Genomic DNA, 20,662 nt, shown 5'->3' with positions numbered 1-20,662 from the left:
AAGAGAAGGAAGAATACGCAATCAGAGTATACGCCGATGATACATGCAATTTTTTTCTTTCTGATTCTGACTCACAGGGGCACGAAACACCACATCCTCTGCGAAGAAGAAACGAGAGCGAAGTCTTTTAAAAAGCTAACAGAGAAGAGAAGAGACTGCGAGACACAGAGCCTGACAATTTGTTGCAACCACTGTTCCTTCTTAATTTGCACTTGCGATGTAAGTACGGATGACTGTCAAGTTCAGCTCAGTGCACATCAAGTGGAAAAGTCTCCTTACTTTCCCACAGACAGAGCAGGTCAGAGAGAGCAGGCGCAGAGCAGGCGAGCAGAAATGTGTTAAAGGAGAATTCCGCTGCAGAAAAAGTGCCAGAGAGAGCAAATGTAAGCAACCCGATGGGGCACAAGTGAGAGGATCCCTGTCACAAAACTGAAAACTTAGAGAGGCGAACGTGGACTCAACTTACATCGGCAGCACGTGAATCCTGTCTGCTCACTACAAAACGAGCCAGAGAGAGCAGAGAAGACGGTTTAAAGTCCTCCAGGTCTGACTGTGTTCTGTGTGAACGTCGGGCACGTCCTCAGACTGACAGCAGAGAGCCAGCCACAGGATCTCAACCCTGCTTCCTCTTTTTACTTATTCTGTGCAGCTGAATGGCCTACACATGCAGTTTCTCACAACGCTGCTGCTGAAAAACATGTTGCGGTGGTGAGCGCACTTTCAGCACTACAGCACAAGCGCAGCTACGGTCGTGAAGTCAAGTTGAGGCTGATTTGATCCTCCTAAGGGCGATGCATCGGTGTGCACTTGCAGGGGCACCCATCACTGAGTCGCACAGTTATCTCATGACTTTCATTAGTGTGATCTCCGCGCTCGTGTTCTGCATCTTCATGTTTTGCAGCTTTTTACGCCCCGTTGCACATCCTATCAGAAAAAAAAAGTGGGTTAGGAGGAACTAGCTGCGTGTATAGTGGTTTCTGTCAGAGCGTCACCTCATCGGAGTCGCACTGTGCCAGTGCACTCTTACTTTGAGATGTGAGTGGGTGAATGAATGCCGAGGCTCATGTGAATTAGCTGCAAGGCCGGGTGTTTTCCCACGACATATCATTCACAAGAGGGTAGGGACGATTAGTGAGAGGAAGGTTTTACAAGTGACTCTGCAATAAATATAATATGTGATCGGTATTGGCAGATAAAGTCTTTAAAAATGCAAGAAAGACCTGCAAACATGCATGTGTGGGTCCCCTTCAGTTGGCTGAAATGGTTCAAATATATCGGCATATGTGCAAAAATCCAGCACAGTTTATCTTGTAGCTTACTTCTGTCAGTCATCACATATTAGAGTGCTCTTGGCACAGAGCGTGAAGAAGAAAAACTAACCCTCCTCTCGGTTACTGTCAAGATGCACCTTGGAGCAAGGCACTGAGGTCTTTTCAGCAGCTGGCCACAAGAGGTTCAGGGCTGAACTCGTAAGTAAGATAGGAGAGATGGGAAAGAGCATAGATAAATCTGAAAGTGTATCATATCAAACAAAAAGCTGAAAGTGTGTGACAAGCAGCGCTGGAGGAAGCATTCAGAGCTATTACTAAAAGTAACAGCAGACTCTAGTGTTGCCCAGTGGTATTATTGTTGGCGGCACTGTTTGCAAAGACATCTGGATTGTTCATCTTGTGAAGGAGTCGCATATAACAACACCACCAACAACACAGGACGGAATGTGAGTTTCTTCAGTCATTTAGTCTGTAATAGAAATGGATCGCCAGTTAACTTTCTTTTTTTTCCCAGGGATCCTGTGTAAACGCTGATGGCTTCATGAGTCAACAGACGGTTACATTGTGCAATCGACATTTACATCACAATGATACGCTGAAGCAGAAAACTTATCCACTGCCAGTTTGAGTAGCAGTAACACAGTTAAAAAAACACAAGTTTCATTTCATTTTGTTTCAAGGACGTCTGTGGTAGCTGGGCTTCAATATCACCTCCTCCCAGGTGTCCAGAGCTCCCGTGTTAGTGGTGTAAACAACGCCAACAACTCCAGAGTGCAGACAGAGAACAGTATCTATGATAAGGCCACTCGCTGCACGGCTAACTGAGCTAACTAGCTAATGGCAGCTACAGTTTCTTTGTCGACAGGCTCCACCCCTTTTGTTTTGAAGAGAGAAATCAACAGGCATCTAATTCTTACGTATTGCACCTTTAAATTTCAGAAGGAAGAGTAGCACAATATGACAGGAAAATGGTCGCCATTCTTGTTGTTGTGTATTAATGTACACGGAGGTCTTAGGAGAAATATGAACTCGTCTGGGTGTGTAAAGAAAAACACATTTAAAATGTGATCCAACACTTTATCAATGTATAAGATCTTGTGCTCGGCCTGCAGAGTTTAGTATAACTTCTCACTACAGTTGACTCAACATTTTGAATGAGTAAAAGTATAAAGTAGCATAAAATAGAAATGCTAAAGTAAATCAGAGTTGACATCTTATAAAAGGTTCCACTTATTAGCTTCGACTCCGGAGCTTTGGTCTACCCGTCAGTCTTCATCAGTGAGGTGATAACAATCAATCCTGTGGTTGCAAGTGAGCTGAAAGATGAACTTCAGACTACCAGCCTCAGTATACAGTGAAAAGAAGCATGAGAGGACACATATTCTCCAATAATTTTATTCATAATTTTAATATAAACAGTTAATTGTTGAATAATTTACACACAGCAAGATTTTTATTTTCATATCATTGCAACATTTTCTGTACATGTCACTACTTGGCTCTCCTTTGAAAACATAGAAAAAATAAATTGTCAAGCGTTCATTTAGTCATGGCACATATTTGATCCTGTACAATATGCATGTATTTCTGTGTGTGTGTCTGTGTGTATTTCTGTGTATTTCTGTGTGTGTGTGTGTGTGTTCAATATGTCGATATATGTGATACATAAAGATAATGGCACATTTGGATCCAGTGTGAGGGATGAAGCGATCTCTGTGGGTTGCGGGTTTTTGAACTGTACATACACACATATACACCTGCTGTCTGCATACGCACCGATGTCTCAACATAATGTATACAAAACATATCCCGAAATTAATACATCAGCATATTCATCGACAATAACTGACATTAATAAAAAGAGGTATCCTGCAAGACTACACACAGCATTCTGGGGACCACCTATGTGCACTGAGGAGAGAAAGAAGGACACAGAGGAAGAGGAGGAGGAGGACGAGCAGCGATCAGAGACAAAGAAAGCTGTGGTAAAGACTTCAACCAAGGACGACACAGACACAACTCCATCGATTTTAAACAATGTACAGCACAGGGAACAGGACAAAGATAAATATAAGATATCGGTGTGTAAACTGGAGTAGACCACTGGACCGACAGATGACTCTTCAGAAGAGGTTTTTGTCATCAAACAAGCAGGGTCACGACACCTGCAACGCCCCCGTTGTCCATCTTTCCGTGATCAATAACACGAATATGAACAGGTCATCGTCACACTACTGACAGACAGTACTTATTTTACAGCTGAAGGTGCTTCACGTTTACGCTGAGCCTCATCAAAAAGGAGTACTTTGGCATTTTGGGAAAATACGCTTGTTCACTCTCTGACAAGAATGACGCCACTTGTATCTGACCGCTACATGCAGGGCTACAGCCAGTTAGCTTAGTTTAGCACAAGGAAAACAGCTAGCCTTTTAACAAAGTTTTGTGCAAAAAATGTTTGGGTCGTGGGAGTTGCTATCTTCAGAGTTGATCAGCTACTATTACGAAAGACTTTCTGTTTTATTCACATGATCAAAGACATTAGGGTTTTAGACGCTTTAAATGTGGAAATGTTACATATTATATCTTTAAAGAAGGGTTACGACCAGGACTATTTCTTGGCCAAAGAGTCCAGGAAGTAACTGCGCCCTATCAAGAAAATGTTCCCGTACACAACCCCTGGTAAAATGACAAATTGTTGTTTTTTGCACTGCAGTTTCTCTCTGATTCAATAAATGAGATATAATGCGTTGAGTCAAACAAACAAGCGTAGTTTTCCAAAATCTCAAATATTCCTATCAAGACTTCCGGCTTTACAGTCTAAACGAGAAGATGTGTGGTTATTGAACCATCAGTAGAGTTATAGCTTATTCAGGATTTTATCACTCGTGCTTCCTCTTCTTCAAAAAGGATGTGCAGTGGTCTTTTCCAGTTTTACACATAAAAGAAAAAAAATAAAATACATTTTCAAACTAAACACATGTCTCTTGTCAGAAACAATTTCATACAACAACATCTGTGATAGGACGACATATTCGTGACACAAGAAAAGGCTTTCTGGGTGACATGCTGCTGTGACTGGGTGTGGGGGGTGGGGGGGTGGGCAGTCAAAATGCATGACATCTTGTCGGCCAACATTCGGAACACGCATCGGATTAAGAGCGGGGGTTTGTTTGCGGGAAAAAAACTAAACGTTTCAGGCCACATACTGTTTAATGTCTTGTTACAAAGGGTTACTAAGCCCTCAGACTGGAGCTGTGCTGCTCCGGTTAAAAAACATCGATAGACTCGACTCTGCTCTTTTCTGGGTAGTGGGTTGTGTCATGAAAAACAATGAAAGAAAAAAAAAAAACCCAAAACATTTATCTCGTTAAATTTAGAAAAAAAGTTACATACGCATTGATAACAATGTTAAATTCATAATGTACAAGAGTAGTAAAAGTTTACAGTCAGAAAAAGTAATTGTATTTGCCCTCCATACTTGCTAAAAAAAATAGAAATCAACATCTCTAAAATGTAATACTTTTTTCTTTTTCTTTAAAACAAAACAATAATACATACAATGCTTTGTTCTCACCCTGCGCTGTGTTTACGAGCATGCTCTGTCCAACTGCGTGTTTTTTTTTTTTTTTAGGTCATCAGAGTTCAACAAAACAAACCTAAACTTCCCTAAAGTCAAGCGCTTTCAATTTTCAGGGGCTGAGGCGCGGGGGGGGGGGAGAGGAGAAATCTGCTGCTATTTACAGTTAGGAGCTTATAAATCAGTTTGTTTTCTTGGGAATCTGAAAGCATTTCAACTGGAAAATCCTCCAATTGTGATGCCTGTCGCTAATCGTGGGTTTATTTTTTTATGTGCTTTGGGGCGTCGCTTTCCAAACAGACTGATGATGAGAAGCAAAAAAAAAAAAATCACTAAGCATCGAGCTATCTGCTGGTATAGATTATTCATTTTTCCATGCACAAAGCAAGCCAGAGCTTTAGCAGAGTAGAGACACAAGTTCATATCTTTTCTTTTTTTTGGTAAAAATCATCTGTCATAATATAATCCCAATTACAGTATTTTCCACAGAATACATACAAACAGAATTCCTGTGTTTTCATTTCATGTTTAGAGGTGGAAAAGATCCTCTTTAGTGATTGGTGGAGACGAGCCAGTCGGTGGCGGATCTGCTCTGAGGGGGGTAGCGGAGTGGGTGGAGGGGGGGGGGGGGGGGGTCAGGCGGGCCGTTAGTCTGAGCAAGGCACTATGGGTCAGGGGGGCCGTTTGCTTCGACCACTCCTGACCTGCAACACTCCCATCCAGCCGCTAGAGGGCAGTCCAGACCACGTCACGTCAGAGAGAGAGGATTCCTGATTATCTTCAAAAAAGGGGCAGAAAGATTTCAGAGGTTTTGAAAAAGGGGTGTTTGGGTTTTTGTTGTTGAAAACTCCATTTTGCATTTTTTTTTGCAAGGATGCTGAGAACTTGCGCTTCAGTCAGAGGAGAAAAACAGGTATGTAGGTAGCTCTTCTTCCTCCTCATCCTCTTTATCCTCCGACCACAAAGCATCAGGCTGCCTCCCTGAGACGAAAAGTTACAATCTAGATTTCATGTCTGTTTAGTGTTATTATGGCACACAGGATTGTCCCAGTCCAGCTTTTTTTGTTTTCCTTTACAGAGAAGCAAGGGGAGGTGCTCCTCTTTAAAACTTTTTGAACCAGCCCAGATGTCAGCATCCTGATCCGCCAAAACAGACCCAATCCATGGCATTGACAGAAAATAAAGGTTATCTCTCTTGATATTATTCACAGTAGAAAAAATATACATACAAAACAAAAATCAGAATAGAGAAACGGAGAAACAGACTAGAGGAGACGTGGGATTTTGACCGCTAACTGTTTGGAGCACAAAGAGACAGACTGACTGAAGAAGAAGAAGAAGAAGAAGAGGTGGAAGAGGAGGAGGAGGAGGAGGCGTAGGGCTTTCTGCCAGCCTGGATGTGATTTAAAAAGCATGAGGGTCCAGGGCTGAGCTTGACGATATCAGATATGCACTTTTTTGGACTCTTGCTAATGTCACATCCTCAGAGACCAGCAGAGTACTACATACAGATCGGTGTTTATGGAAAAGGGGAACACACACAATAAAGCTACGCTGCTTCTTCTAGCACCCGGGGGAAGCCTCGTGAGTCATTTTTATAAACAATGAAAAGAAAACACCGTCCATAAAGCCAGTTTACTGCCTCATGTTCCACATTTAACAAGTGCTGGGGCTGAAAATAATCTTGAAAGCCTCACGACAATGACTGGGAATTAGCTTTAAAATTGAAAATTGAAAAAGGGCCAAAATACAACCCAACAAAATCAACTGATGACAGCTTCCCCCAGGACAGAAGAAGAAGAAACAAGGGAGGCAGAGGGGTTTAACACACCAGAGGTGGAAGGAATTCATCAGCAGTGTTGGTAATGCACAAGAAAGTGATATTATTTGAAATGATGGGATGCTGAGTGACTGACGGGGATGATTTAGGCTCTTTAGACTGATTCCTCCATATGCACTGAGGTAGACTCTGGCCAAACACAAAGACGACGACAATTACTTACTAACTAACTAGCTAACTGACTAAATAACTAGCACGCCCGCTACTGCTCGCCATCGGCTACTCCACCTGTTCAATAACAAACTAGGCTTTAACACCGCTCCGCTGAAACGCCTTAAAAATGCTCGACTAAAAAGCTAACTGTGTTCTTCTTTTACAATGACAATGATCATAATAAAATAAATATCTGGTATTTCAAAGATATGGGCACCATCTTAATTAAAAATTGCATATGCGTGTGGACATCACCACAAGATAAGCAACCTAGGTCGAGGTGGAGACCAGAGCCGTGTCCCACCTCCATATGACACACTGATCCTGACTGGATTCTGAGTATGTAGTGTGTTTAAACTGGAAAATTAAGTACAGTTAAACTGCCAAAAACAGTACACGTTAAATATAAGAAAGAAGTATTAGTTTGTAGTGTGGAATTGGGACACAGCAGAGCTCCACCATTTTTTTCTGTCATGTATGCGAAACTGACGGGCATTTTTTATAGTCTTTTTTTTTCTGCTTTTATTTTCCAAACTCTGTCACAGATTATTTACAAAGTACAAAAGCCCGAGATTGTAACTCTTCAGAATAATTAGCTAAAATCTAAATCATAAGCCTCGGCTCGCCTCCGAGTGCAAACAGCACAGACCCTGGCCAATCCACAGTGTCACTGCTAAAGCACAAGGTGAACATTTAGTGTTCAAACCCGGCAAACAAGAAAAAAAAAAAAACTGCCCCAAAGACGAAAACAAAAATGTAGATGCAGCTTCGATTTCTGCGCCTCACTGGCCTCGTGAAAAAAATACAGAGAGAGCACAGAGGCCTCTGTGTGTGTGCGTGTGTGTGTGTTACTAGCCAGTAGAACCAGCCTGGATGTGGCTCTGGGTTTGAGAAGGCACTGGTAGAAATATGGAGGCAGCTTCTCTGTTTTCTCTGACTCTGATTCTGTGGGTTTTCACTGTTGACAGAAAGCTGCCAACACTTTGGCTGTACTATAAGTGCTGAATGCTGTTACGGCTAGATTGGCAACCACACTGGTCTGCGTAGTGTCTCGTGACTGTCACCTCCCATATGAGAGGCAGAGGAGCGTGTTTGGAGGATGATGGCGTCACTGAATTAACAATCTCAAAAAGGTCCGCTGTGTAGGATTCAGGGACGATATGGAATAAAATAATGTTTTCATTAGAGCCACAATGATTAATTGATTAGTTGTCATCTATTACATTAATGCCAAATATTTTGGTTTTAGTTTGAGTCAAAATGTCTGATTCCAGATTCTTAAACGTGAATATTTTCAGGTTTATTTACTTCTTTATGCGGGTAACTGAATATCTCTGAGCCATGGAAAAAGATATTTGAGGACATAAACTTGGTCTGAAGGAAACACAGATTTTTAGTTTTGTTTTTTTTTTTCATTTTGATTTCCATTTCAGTCATTTTGTCTTAAGAATAAAAGGTCAACATTTTCTGATTATAACTTCTAATATGTGTATGTGAAAAGTGTGATCTGGCTCCTTTACTCTTCTGTGGGAGTAAACCCGAATATCTTTGGGTTTTGGACAAAACAAGATATGTGAGGACGTCATCTTGAGTTCTGATCGACAGTTGTCACCATTTTCTGACATTTAATAAAGCTACAAGTAATCAATTATTACATTACAGAAAATATTCTACAGATTAATCTGCAATGATAATACTTGTTAGTCGCAGCACTAGTTTTCATGCTGGAACTAAGAAGTTTGTTTTTTTTGCTGCCTTAGAACGAGCCCTTTATGTCTACAGAGGGGGTAGGTCCTCTTCCACAGAGTCCACCATGTTTCACTACAAACCAAACACGGGCACTCGAGAGGCCTTTTGCATTTTCTTGCATTTTTAGCGGTCACCCTTAGGGAGGGCGAAGTACGGGATGTTCAGGTGCCACTAAATCCTACACACTGGACTTTTAGCTAGCTTTGTGTAAAGGTAAAGATGACAGGAATGTTTTTGATTCCCAGCACAATTCAGCTATTTGATTAACAAGGAGGAAAAACAAGAAAGTCTGTGTGTTTGTGTGTGGTGCTCTAAATCTGATGGGGTGTGGTGATGGTATCGGCTTTGCCAGCAGGCAGGCAAGAACAGGGGGGAGAACGACGGGGGAACGAGCAGTTCCAACTAAATCCTGGAATGTCAGACCTGAGTGAAATAGCTGCTGCACACTGTGTCCTGACTGCCTAACTACATGTGATAGCGGAGAGAGTAATAGGATTAACGATCGCTCACACACTGCCCCCCCCTCTCAGAAAAAAACTGAAAGATAGAGAGAGACTGCCCCTCGCTCCAATACCTGCTGCGGACTCTGAATACAGTTGGAACTTTCCGTATTTCTCTCCAGCCCTCCGCCACAAAATGTGGAAATTTCCAACAGCCGGATTTTGAGCAGTGGGTCGAGCGTCCAATGGGAAACCAGAGGAAGAGTGAGGAGGCGTGCAGGAGGTGTGTGTGTGTGTGGTGCAGAGCAGTATGGCGAGAGGAGGCTTCAGTGTGTGAATTTAACAAAAACCTTCCAACAACCGCTGAGGGGCCTGCACTGTGGCAGATCTCAGGTCAGACGGGAAGGGAATTCTATTCCAATTTAAATTATGAGGGCCTTAACTACCAAAGACAATGATCGTTACCTGCATTTGGCTGAGAGCTGGTGCTCACTCCTCACCCTGCCCTCATCCACGCAGCAACGACACAACTGACAAACCAGTACTGTTACACCGACATAAGGAAGTATAATCACCAGGCAAAGGGCGAGCTCTGGACACTCCCTAACCTCACTGAGAGTTCAGTGACCAGTTCACTCACGATGACTCGGACCGGCACAACCACATGAAAGGCAAAATAAACCTGCGATAACACACATGTAAAGCGTTCAGCTCCAGCATGATCTGACCAGAGAGAGAGACGGCAGACACAGAGACAAACACACGTCAGGTGCACTTCCACCTAGAAAGACCTCATTTCCCATTTATAAAGCTTTTTTTTGGTTATTCCTTTTTTTTGTTTTTTTTTCCTGTTGTTTGTACTAAAGTTGCCTCCAAATATTGACAGCTCTCAGTGGGAACGAGGTTTATAAAAAACATGATGCAGTGAGGTGACAATATTTCCGGGCTTCGAGTAATCAAAGGAGGGCGGGACTGGAGGCCTAAGACACAGAGAGCACTGATGGTAGATTAGTGTGATTTCTGGGGGTATAAAAATAAGAAAATAAAAAAAAAAAAAAACCCAGAAAGAAAAAACCTGGCAAAACAAAATACTAGCAAAGCTTCTGATGAAAAATATTACAAATATGAACTATTTACAAAAAACATCATTATCTCATATATAATATATAAAATATTGGTACATCAATACCAATATTCCATATATACTATATATATTATATATATTTATATATTTCTATACCCACTAAAATATATCAAAGCAGCAGCTATTGGTCAGTCTGAGGAACTCTTTTGTCCAATTCTTAACTGTTTAAATATCCTTCAGCCATATAGTGAGGACACAGAAATAAAACTGAGAGAGAAAAGAAGATAAGAGTAACAATAAAAAGCAAATAAATTAAAACTATTCACCAAACACCCGATGAATCTGTGTGTAGTTTGGAATTCTGCAGAACCAAAAAAAAACAAACAAAATAAAAACACAACAAAAACAAAAACATTCCTCTAGGAATAGATGTTTGTTCTAGGATCAAGTCTTTGCAAGTCATCCCACCGTTCCAAACTGATTTAAGTCATTGTTCAAAAGGAAATTAGGATAAGCGCTGATAGACACTTCTCTTTGTTTATAGGCCACATATAAAAAGGCCACTATCTGAGTAACAAGATTTCACTTGGAGAGAAAAAAAACACAAAGCACAGAAATGTGGAAATGCAGATCTGTGGGGAGAAGAAGAAGAGGAGGGACAAAGTCTTTGAGGAAGTTGAGCATAAGCAGCCTTCTTGGTTGTCTAAGGTTTGTTGTGTTCACAGTTTTTTTTTCTTTGTTTCCATCAAAAGGAGTCCTGGAAACCTGGCAATAGTGAAAAACAATAGATAGGTAAAATGGTAAATAGAAAGTCCGATGTGTTGTGGAGGAAGATAAAAAAGTGTTTACACCATGTTTGCATCCCTTGCTTGCCTGTGTTTGGCAGCCATGGGGAAGAAAATAAAAAGTCCTGAGATCTGTGGGGTTTTTTAAGGGCTTCTCCAAGAGTAAGAGAATCGTAAGAAAATGATGAGAGGAACATGAAGGATACAGAAAAAAAATGGACTGGAAGAGAAAGAAGGATGGGAAGGGAAACAGGTTAAACAAGTTCTTTAAGGAAACAGGAAATGTTAGGAAGGGCTGGATCTGGGCAACGATAAGATTCGTCCGTTTTTCTTGCCACCGTTCATGTGTGTGTAGGGGACGTGCTCCTCATAGTTCCCCCTGAGGGCCACCGAGGGCCCGCTGTCCCTGCCTAAGCTCTCCTCTCTCTGTGAGTATGACGATGGGTCCAGGGGGATGCTCTCCATGTTGTCCAGGTCCAGGTCAAACTCCTCTGTCTCTGGGACTTTGTTCTCCTCGCTGTAGAAGAAGGAGACCTCCTGGAAAGATGGGTGCAGGTCCTCCCGTAGCATCTCGATGATCTCATGGAACATCGGTCGCATCTTGGGGTTGTACTGCCAGCACATCTGCATGAGGCTGTGCCTAGAGAAGAGCAAAAACAGACAAAGCTATAGCTGCGTTTCCACCACAGGAACTTTCCCCAGGGACTAGGAACCTTTAGAGGGACAAGGGCCGACAATATGTTTCAGGGACAGTATTTCACCTCCAAAATGTTTTCCACTCTGGAGGTGGTACTTTCCAAAAGCACAGGGACTTTTGGGATAGTGCTCACTGAACATTTCTGATTGGTTAAGCTTGCAGCATTTTATTTCAACCACCATTTGTAATAATCTGCTGCTGCTGACAAATTTGTCTTTTGTAAATTTTTCTTTGACAAATCAACATGGAGTCACATAAGAGAGTATACAAAAGGGTGTGGATCTTAACAATACAGGAAAAACGCAAACAACAGCAGGCTGAAGAAACCTTTAAGTTAGGTGCAGATCGCTTATCAGTCTGGCTAAATATTGTTATACTTGTTTTTTGAGTCGGATTGCTGTTAAAATAATTAATTAAATTAATTTAAAATGCACTCCTATGGCTGTGATGCAGCATCCTCTCTCTGTCTTTTAGTGCGGTAGTGTTTATCTGTGGTCTCACTCAATGTCTAGCTCACAACAATATCTGAGTGGTTACCCATCACAAGTAATAGCCTATAAACACTGAATAATCTGAATCTGCAAACTAACTAATAATTCAATTTATTAAATAAATGTTGTGAAGTGGAAGTTTAAAGTAGCAGCAAATGGGATTACTGAAGTAAATTACCTAAAGTTTTCCTGACATTTATAAATGGTTGTGAAAATTTAATGAAAGAGCAAAAAACATGCTTTTGTGTGCTTGTTACTCTCAATAATATGTTCTGAAAAGTGTACATGCTGTACGATTTAAAATATGGCTTAATCTGCTTTATATAAGTGCCAGGTCCCTGACAACTCGAAGTATGTGCCATAGGAATGTTTGATAATCACCCATGCAAGAAACAAGAAATAAAGACTTAAACAGGAATGACAAAAAAGGCCACGTAGAAGCTGGTGGGCCATGTTAAAAACAGACAAAAGACAGCAAAAAAACCCACATATAATAGGACAACATGTGTACCTTTTGGTGATGGTGGTACAAGTATGCACCAATCCAGCCTCAGATTAAAGGCACTTTGTGGAGATTTAAGATCTGACAGCACTTTAGAGAAATATTAATATTAGTGAGCTCACGGTTTTTTCTTCCGCTCTTCTAGATCTACAGGTGGCGATAATTTGGAAAAGCCAGCATGCCAACAGGGTTTGGGAAGAGGAGCAATGCTAGCAAAGGCTATATAGATTTTAACACTGCAGGATTTAAAATATTCAATATCAGCTTTGCAAATGTTTTATGGGGAAGAAATGACTGAACACATTTGCATCTTCAGATGCACATCTAGGCATAAAGCCAAAAAAAAAACAAAAAAAAAAACTCCATAAAGCTTCTTCAAGGCACAGTTGCATTCCAAATGTACTGTGTGATTGTGTCATTCAGATTAGTTCTCATTAGTTCAGTCGAAACCATTTCAGCTCTTTCGTCCATCAGCTGAAAAAGCTACCGTAAAAATATTACCGTGTAATATCTGAGATATTTTGTAATATTATAGTTTTGAGTATTTGACTCACATCCTCTCGGGGCAGTTGTCTGGCCGTTCCAGGTACCCTCCATCCATGACGAACTTTAGCACCTGTTCGTTGGATAAGCCCTGGTACGGCTGCTCTGCTAATGTGCTGATCTCCCACAGCACAACACCAAACGACCTGCAGACAAAACAGACAAACACAAGTGATCAAATGCACCAGTGATGTCATCATGATTGCACAGACTGCGCCACTGCTAGTGTGACGTACCAGCAGTCAGAGTTGGCAGTGAAGACTCCATCCTTCAGAGACTCTGGAGCCATCCACCTGACAGGAAGCAGGCCTTTCCCTCCTTTACGATAGTAGTCAGTCTCGTAGATGTCTCGGGTCATACCAAAGTCTAAGAGGGACAAACGCAAACACGTAAGTAAACCACGACGGACTGAGATGAACATGAATTGTGATATGAAGGAAAACAAAACAAGCTTCAGTTACCTCCGATCTTGACGGTATAGTCCTCGGCCACCATGCAGTTCCTGGCTGCCAGATCTCTGTGGACAAACTTCTTGGCGTTGAGGTAGGCCATGCCGTCTGCGATTTCTGCTGCCATCTGGATCATCTCTTTCAGCGTAGGTGGCGACCGGCCTGTTGGGTTGTTCTACAAAAACACACACACAAAAAGACGGTTAACAAGGTCAGCCAGCGATGTAGAGCGAATATCACCTCCACTGGGTTAGCCCCTACCCCCCAAAAAATGCGGTGATGACACAAACCTCAGAGTCAGGCCTGAGACTACGCAGATAGCTCTTAAGGTCACCGTGGGTCATCAGCTCCATCACTACCAGCGTGGGCTGACCTTTGGACACGACACCTAACAGGCGTACCTACACAGAGGAAATAAAGTAAAGCAAACATGGTCATACAAACAACGCTGACCATTACATTTACTGACCGGAAAAACTAGTAGACTGTTTTTGGGCAAAACATGTTGCATGTTACATTAAAACAACCTAAAATTACTTCAAGCAGGCTGAAATAAATATTGAGTAGCACCACCTGCCTCCTCGGCTAGTCCACCAAGTGCTGGCACACTTTACAGAACACAACACTCCCCCGTCTGCCTAAAAGTCATCGGCAAAATTCATTCACCAGATCCCCTCGTGGTAATCCATGTTTGATCTCGACACTTACTGAAAACAACACACGACTGTCACAAACATGCACCAGGGGTTACAGATGTGTGAAGATAACAATAATTAGGAAGCCACTGAGGGAAAACTCTTAGTTATTGACCTTTTAGCTGAAGAATATGGTCATAGAGATTAAGACATTAGTAAGTGCTTCATAATGACTAATAAAAAGCTAATATGCTGCAAATATGCATCCTTATAAGCAACCAGGCAATGGTTTATATGTCTTTCCTGATATAAAGTATAAATATATTTTTACATATGTAAGCTCTATTAAGATTGATGTTGCATTGTATATCAACATATAGGATCATAGACAAAAATAACTACAAATCAGTTCACTACCAAACAGGTTGTGATTTATCCTCCTGACTATTGTAACATTTCTAATCTTACACTGCTTTGTATACATTGTACATAATGCTGTACGTCTTATATATATATTAATAAATAAATGTTTATGTATGCTGGTGTAGGTGTCGAAGTCAGCGTGGGTGTCATATCCTCAATTCTTTCTCCTTTAAGAGAAACATCCCTGCTGTTAACCTGGCAGACAAGACGACACACTCATAAAATGCTGCTGCTGTGTCACAATTTCATCTGTGACTAATAAAAGAAATTCCTCCTGACACGTCAACATGAATTTTACAGCTGACAGCACAACATACGATAATTTAATTGAGGCTTAGTAGGCTGTTTAATAAGATAGTGAATCTAGACACAATTGCTTACAAATTGCGACTCGTTTTTGTCGTCAAACTATGTGTCTCTATGGCATTATTGACAAAATAAGTGAGTCATGAATCTCTGAGTCATACATGTTCATGTTGTTTTCAACTGTAATTCACAAGTTTATAGATGGCTGCTCAAGTCTCCTTGTTAGTCGGTAACGAAGCTGTGAGAGGAAACAGTTTGAAAAGTGTCTCGTACCACGTGGTGACAGCTGAAAGCCTTCATGACGGAGGCTTCGTTGAGGAACTCGATCCTCTCTCGCAGGGTGGCAGACTCATTGACCGTCTTGACGGCAACGCATGTGTCCGGGTCTCCTTTGATGATGTCCTTGGCGATTCCCTCATACACCATACCGAAGGAGCCCTGACCCAGCTCTCTGAGCACATTGATCTTCTCCCTGGGCACCTCCCACTCGTCAGGAACATACACTACACCAAATAGACAGCGTGTGGATTAAGTGAGCCATTCACAAATCATCACACTTTCGTGTGTGCATCATCGCAGTTTCGTGATGATGCTACTCTTACCATCGTTGGCGCTGAGGTACTCTGGGTTTGAGGAGGCGATTAGAGGTCCTGTCGGGCCTTCTGTTTGCCTGTAACACAACCACAAAAAGCATCTGAGACACTGAAAACTGTAATAAGAGGTGAAATTTCCAGACCATTCTGCAGAATCAGTCATCTTTATTTCTCCTGCAACATACTCCCGATGGCTACAGGCTCAAATTATTCAAACAGAACGCCCCCAACTTCAAATCCCACCATAGTTTCAAAACAAAATGGCAGTATGTTGGTCAAAGATCTTACCTCTTCTTGAACATCACAAAAACCCCACCTCCCACGATCAGCAGCAGGATGAAGCAGATAACTGGACCACTCACAATCCAGATTAAACCTGGATCCGCTGTAATAAACAGTGAGGTCATTGGTCAGTTAATTCGAGTATGAAATACAGATCTGCATTCAGTAATAATAAGTTGTGAAACAATATTAAAATGGGCCTTGGTTATTCATTATCTTATAGTTTTTCTGGACATATAAGGAATAAGGACAATTGAGCATATCTTCAACTTTTCTTTCCAATAAGATCAAAACTAAAACAAATGTCCACAGACACGTTCCAACCAAACATACAGAGTTATGTAATGCATGAGTCTTATACAAGCAAGTTTTAAAGTAAAGTCTATAGCCTCCAGCCTTACGGTTTGGCATGAAGAAGTAAGTGGTTTCTGTGAAGGAGCCGTTTCCTGCCAAAGAAGTGGCGCGGACATTCACGCTGTAGTTTCCAGGCTGCACAAGTGAAAGCTTCGTGCCACCTGATTTAAGGTAGGCCGGCCGTGACACACAAGCTGTGTAAACCTGGATGGGAAAAAAAGACAACACAAAACGGCATTAGAGATCACAAGAAATAATGACAGCTGTTACTTTAAGGAAGCAGAGATTATTCTTAAAGGTGCAATATATGACAATTTGAGTTTAAAACATTAAACATAAAACACTGCTGAATAACTTCAGTTAACAAAAAATAACTGAAGTTATTCAACAGTTTTGAGGTTATGTCAGAGACGTCTTGGCATTGTGTTGCAAATACGTCTAATGAAGTTAGTATGCTAAACAGCGAGCTCCTAGCCACTTTACACCTGAAGAGGCGATAATCTGATTATAAAACACCAACCTGGTGCTCCGAGCTACCAGTCTGAGCGGAGTCAGCTAATGCAACCACTAACTGCGCTGTTAACTGAGCTAACTAGCTAATAGCAGCTGCAGAATGAGCATGAACTCAACAGGTTGCCAATTCTAACATAGTGCACCTTTAAGTGTTAACCTTAGCTTAACTCCACTCTTTAACCAGAATCCCTCCACTACGTGAACTCACATTAGGAAGTGAATGTCACCAATTGCGCACTGTCTCACTGGGTTTACTCAAAATATAAATTGCATAAACGAGAATAGATGTTCGTTAAAAGAGGCAACATTTTGAAACACAATCAAACACCAGAAGCAATGCAGAAACATACACAAAACATGACTTATGTGTCCTGATGGATGTAATGATATTGCTTCTCCACCACAAAAATATTTGAATGATAAATATATAATTTAATACTAATTGTCATATTCATATCATATAAATATTTACAACTTTTAGCATGCATGCCAGTTAATGTTCAGTCAGAACTGTGCATGAAAAAAATTAGCTCTGCAATAAAACAATTAATTTGACCTGACACACGCTCTGAGCATCATTCAAATAAATCTTGATCAGTGTGCTTCAGCTGCATTAGTGTGCGTTTTTAGTGCAGTGCACAGTGGATGTCGTCTGAGATGCCAGTCCATCCCTGCCACTGCATGCTAGTCTTCCTTCCTGCCTCTGTCACTATGGTAACAGAGCTGCTACTGGCTCCTTGGGTCAGGCAGTGCAGCAGTGAATAGCAATTAGAGATGAATTCACACATTTTACAGCAAGTAAACAACCACGACAACAGCGCACACATGCATGCACGCATGCACAGACACAGACAGACACACAGACACACAGACAAAGACACACACACACAGCTGCAGACAGACAAGCATTCACTGCGCACAAACATACAGAAATAATAATAATCAAAACACACACGGCAGAAAACGTCAACACACACACACACACACACACACACACACACACACACACACACACTGGTAGCACTGGGAGTTTGTAAACAAATATTTTCTTTGTTTGTCTCTCCATATAAGGAAGAAACAGAGTTTGAGTGTATACAGCAAACCTTTTTCTTTCCTGCCTGCCTCAACTCCCCGAAGTCTACCCACATCTCTCTGCTTCCCATCTTTCCTTCATTCATGTCAACCTGTCTGCCCTCTAAGCCCTGTGTTTCTCCTTCATACAGTGTTTTGAGGCAATTCCTGCTGGCTCTTTCTCTCACCTCTGTGCCCTTCAGTTACGAAGAAAAATTGTGATCTCTCCTTCCTGCTGCCTTTTTCCTGTATCCCAACTGTCTAAAAGTGTGGCGACATCTGATACTGACCTCTGTGTCTCCAACCCTCCTGTAGAACACCTCGTACAGGATGATGAGCCCATTGGGGGACCGGGGTGCGTTCCATTTGATCAACACATAGGGAGGCTCGGCTGTCACTATCTCATGGGTGACGGGCCCCGGGATGTCGTCTGCCTTCTCTGTGGGTACCAGACACAGAAAAACATTTAACACTCGTGCAATTTTTTCTCCGACTGCCTCTAGTAACTGTTAGGGGTCTGGCATTTGGCGCCTTTTTTGGTGCAACTGCATGGACTACTTGAGTTCATCATGATCACTTATGGCCAAAGCTATGGTTACAGTTAAAGCTAAATGTGAATGGAAATCTCTGACAGTGTGTTTGTGTAAGATTATCAAAGTATGTGTTTGGCTGCCAGATGACCACATACTGAATCCACACCCCTCTCAAACAGTTGAAACAAAAAACTATAAACTACTTTATAACCTACCTTACATTAAGGAATGTGTACTTTTCGTGTTGCTATTTTAAAGCTGTACTTTTACCCTTTGCTTGTATATATTTTTGAGCCAGTAATCTACTTTTTACTTTACCACATTTGCCATTTATACCTAGCAACAAATGTGCTCTGAATGTAGAGGTTGAGTATGCGGGGGCAGAACGTTGTAGCAGACCCATTATGTAAGACTTAGTATCTTTCTTTGTTTTGGGCTGAATTTCACAATCCTTCAAGACCGACTGCAGTGGATTCAGATCATCTGTGTGCAGGGTGGGGGAACTGACTCCCAATTAAGGAGTGGAAGTAGCTTGGGGCATTCCCCTCCCAGCCAATCAGGGTGTGACGACGCCTTTATGTGAAGGCTTAAGAGATGTGGGGAATGGCATCCAGGGTGAATCTGTCCCCGGCACGCTGCAGACCTCATCCCATTGGATTGCCAGCCAGAAACTCGGGTCTGTCTCTGTATTGAGATTTGTTTGCCGCCCCATTTTATTCTGGTAAGGGAAATTTAGGTTTATTCATAAACCGAGTTAAGTGACCACAAAAGTTACCAGTCACTTAGCCGGCCTTCTTCAGGTCCATCCTTATTGGTGCAAGTGTTGCTTGCCTTGCAAATAGCCTGATAACTGCATTTTTTCTTTTGTTTTTCTATATGATTCTTGACTGAATCCCTTGGAACCCAAGCCCTTATATACCGTGAGGTTTAATATTTTATTTCACTGGGGACTTGAGCACTTGTAAAAGCACATTTCAGTTTGATTATCCCCTGAGCGGGCATTTTTTGATTAACCCTCTAGAGGCATTTGATTATTATCTAAGTAGCTGACCTTGGGCATTTCCAGTAGTTGTACATATTTTTTGCTTATGTTTTTATATAGGTTGGGGCTGATCTGTAAGCACTTCATTGCCAGCACCACCACATAAATGGAAACCACAAAGGGACATGTCACCAATGCATAAATCTTGCCAATAAAGAGATGAAGTGTTGTGTCATAATCTTCTGATGTATGTTTAAACATTTGTATGCGAGTGTATCGATTTGTGTACTTTGAGTGTTTCGTCTAACCATCATGTCAAGCACACACACTTCTACTGTTTTAAGCTGCCTGGAAGAAAAATAAGCACCACCTTTTTTTTTTTTTTACCATGATGTGACCAAGAAGTGGCTACATTTTGCCATACTTTTTAGACCAAAAGTGGTGTCTTCTAACTGTCTTTCATAATGTATTGTTTATATTCTTAACAGAGATGTCTCTGTCTCCTGCCCAAGAACTACAGATGAAAATGCGCTTATAGCTAACTCTGGTTCAGCTAACAGGCTGTACACTGTTACTATGAAAAAGCCCAAACAAACAAATGGTTAATAAATAAATAAATATATACATACATACATACATAAGTTATATGATGTGGTTAGCTGTGCCTCGAAAAATACCAAGTTCTCCACTTTTAAAACTCTTTCAGCCTTCACAGACACACTGAAGTTGCCCATACTCTCAGTGTAAATGTAGTTAGCTTGTCAACATTAGCTTTCTAAATAATAATGGTAATCTTTGATGTTATGATAACGACGTTATCTTGTCTCGTAGCTAGTGGTTTGTTGGTCTTTCAAATCTGTGTGCTTTAGAAACCGCTCAGCTGTAAAAAACGACTTCTACATTAGCGTTACTTTTATAGCTGCCATTAATTACAAAGTAAGAATAATCAAAACAGAAAAAGTAACTGGAGTAATGTATCAATGAGCTGTTTTTTTTTTTTTTTTTTTACTTGAGTCACATTTTAATGGAATAATTGTTGTCCTTTTTGTGCATAGATTTTCTACCTACTACAGTTGAGAGTAGGATTTATCTAGCTACTGTACTGGAGGTGTATCTCATAAACTGTTAACTTAGTGTGTCAGATTTGTATTTGCTCTTACCCTCCGGCATAGTTCGGGCACTGACATATGTAGCCATGCTGCAGCGTTTGATGTCTGTCGGATGGTTGCAGGCCATGATCTCGATCTTATAACTGGTAAAGTGATGCAGGTTGGAGATCACTGTTGACTCCTTTGAGAACACCTTCAGCTCCACCTGAGCAGAAGAGATGAGAGATTTGATTACTCCAACAATCGTTAGGGATTCAGGGTTACACTCAAATCATAACAT

General features: G+C 41.4%; 1 protein-coding gene across 1 annotated transcript in view; it reads right to left on the bottom strand.

The window, feature by feature from the left end:
* Window positions 1-2,650: 2,650 nt before the first annotated feature.
* insrb (insulin receptor b) overlaps window positions 2,651-20,662 on the bottom strand; it is a 98,868-nt gene continuing 80,856 nt past the window's right edge. Inside the window, 11 exon segments of the mRNA XM_030432379.1 lie at window positions 2,651-11,539; window positions 13,144-13,278; window positions 13,369-13,498; window positions 13,594-13,756; window positions 13,872-13,982; window positions 15,219-15,448; window positions 15,548-15,615; window positions 15,827-15,923; window positions 16,222-16,378; window positions 18,049-18,197; window positions 20,434-20,587. Coding sequence (XP_030288239.1) covers window positions 11,185-11,539; window positions 13,144-13,278; window positions 13,369-13,498; window positions 13,594-13,756; window positions 13,872-13,982; window positions 15,219-15,448; window positions 15,548-15,615; window positions 15,827-15,923; window positions 16,222-16,378; window positions 18,049-18,197; window positions 20,434-20,587 — 1,749 coding nt within the window. The 3' untranslated portion in view covers window positions 2,651-11,184.

Source organism: Sparus aurata, chromosome 11 (assembly GCF_900880675.1).
Source record: "Sparus aurata chromosome 11, fSpaAur1.1, whole genome shotgun sequence".
Taxonomy (NCBI): Eukaryota; Metazoa; Chordata; class Actinopteri; order Spariformes; family Sparidae; genus Sparus; species Sparus aurata.
This window is presented reverse-complemented; position numbering and strand designations above follow the sequence as displayed.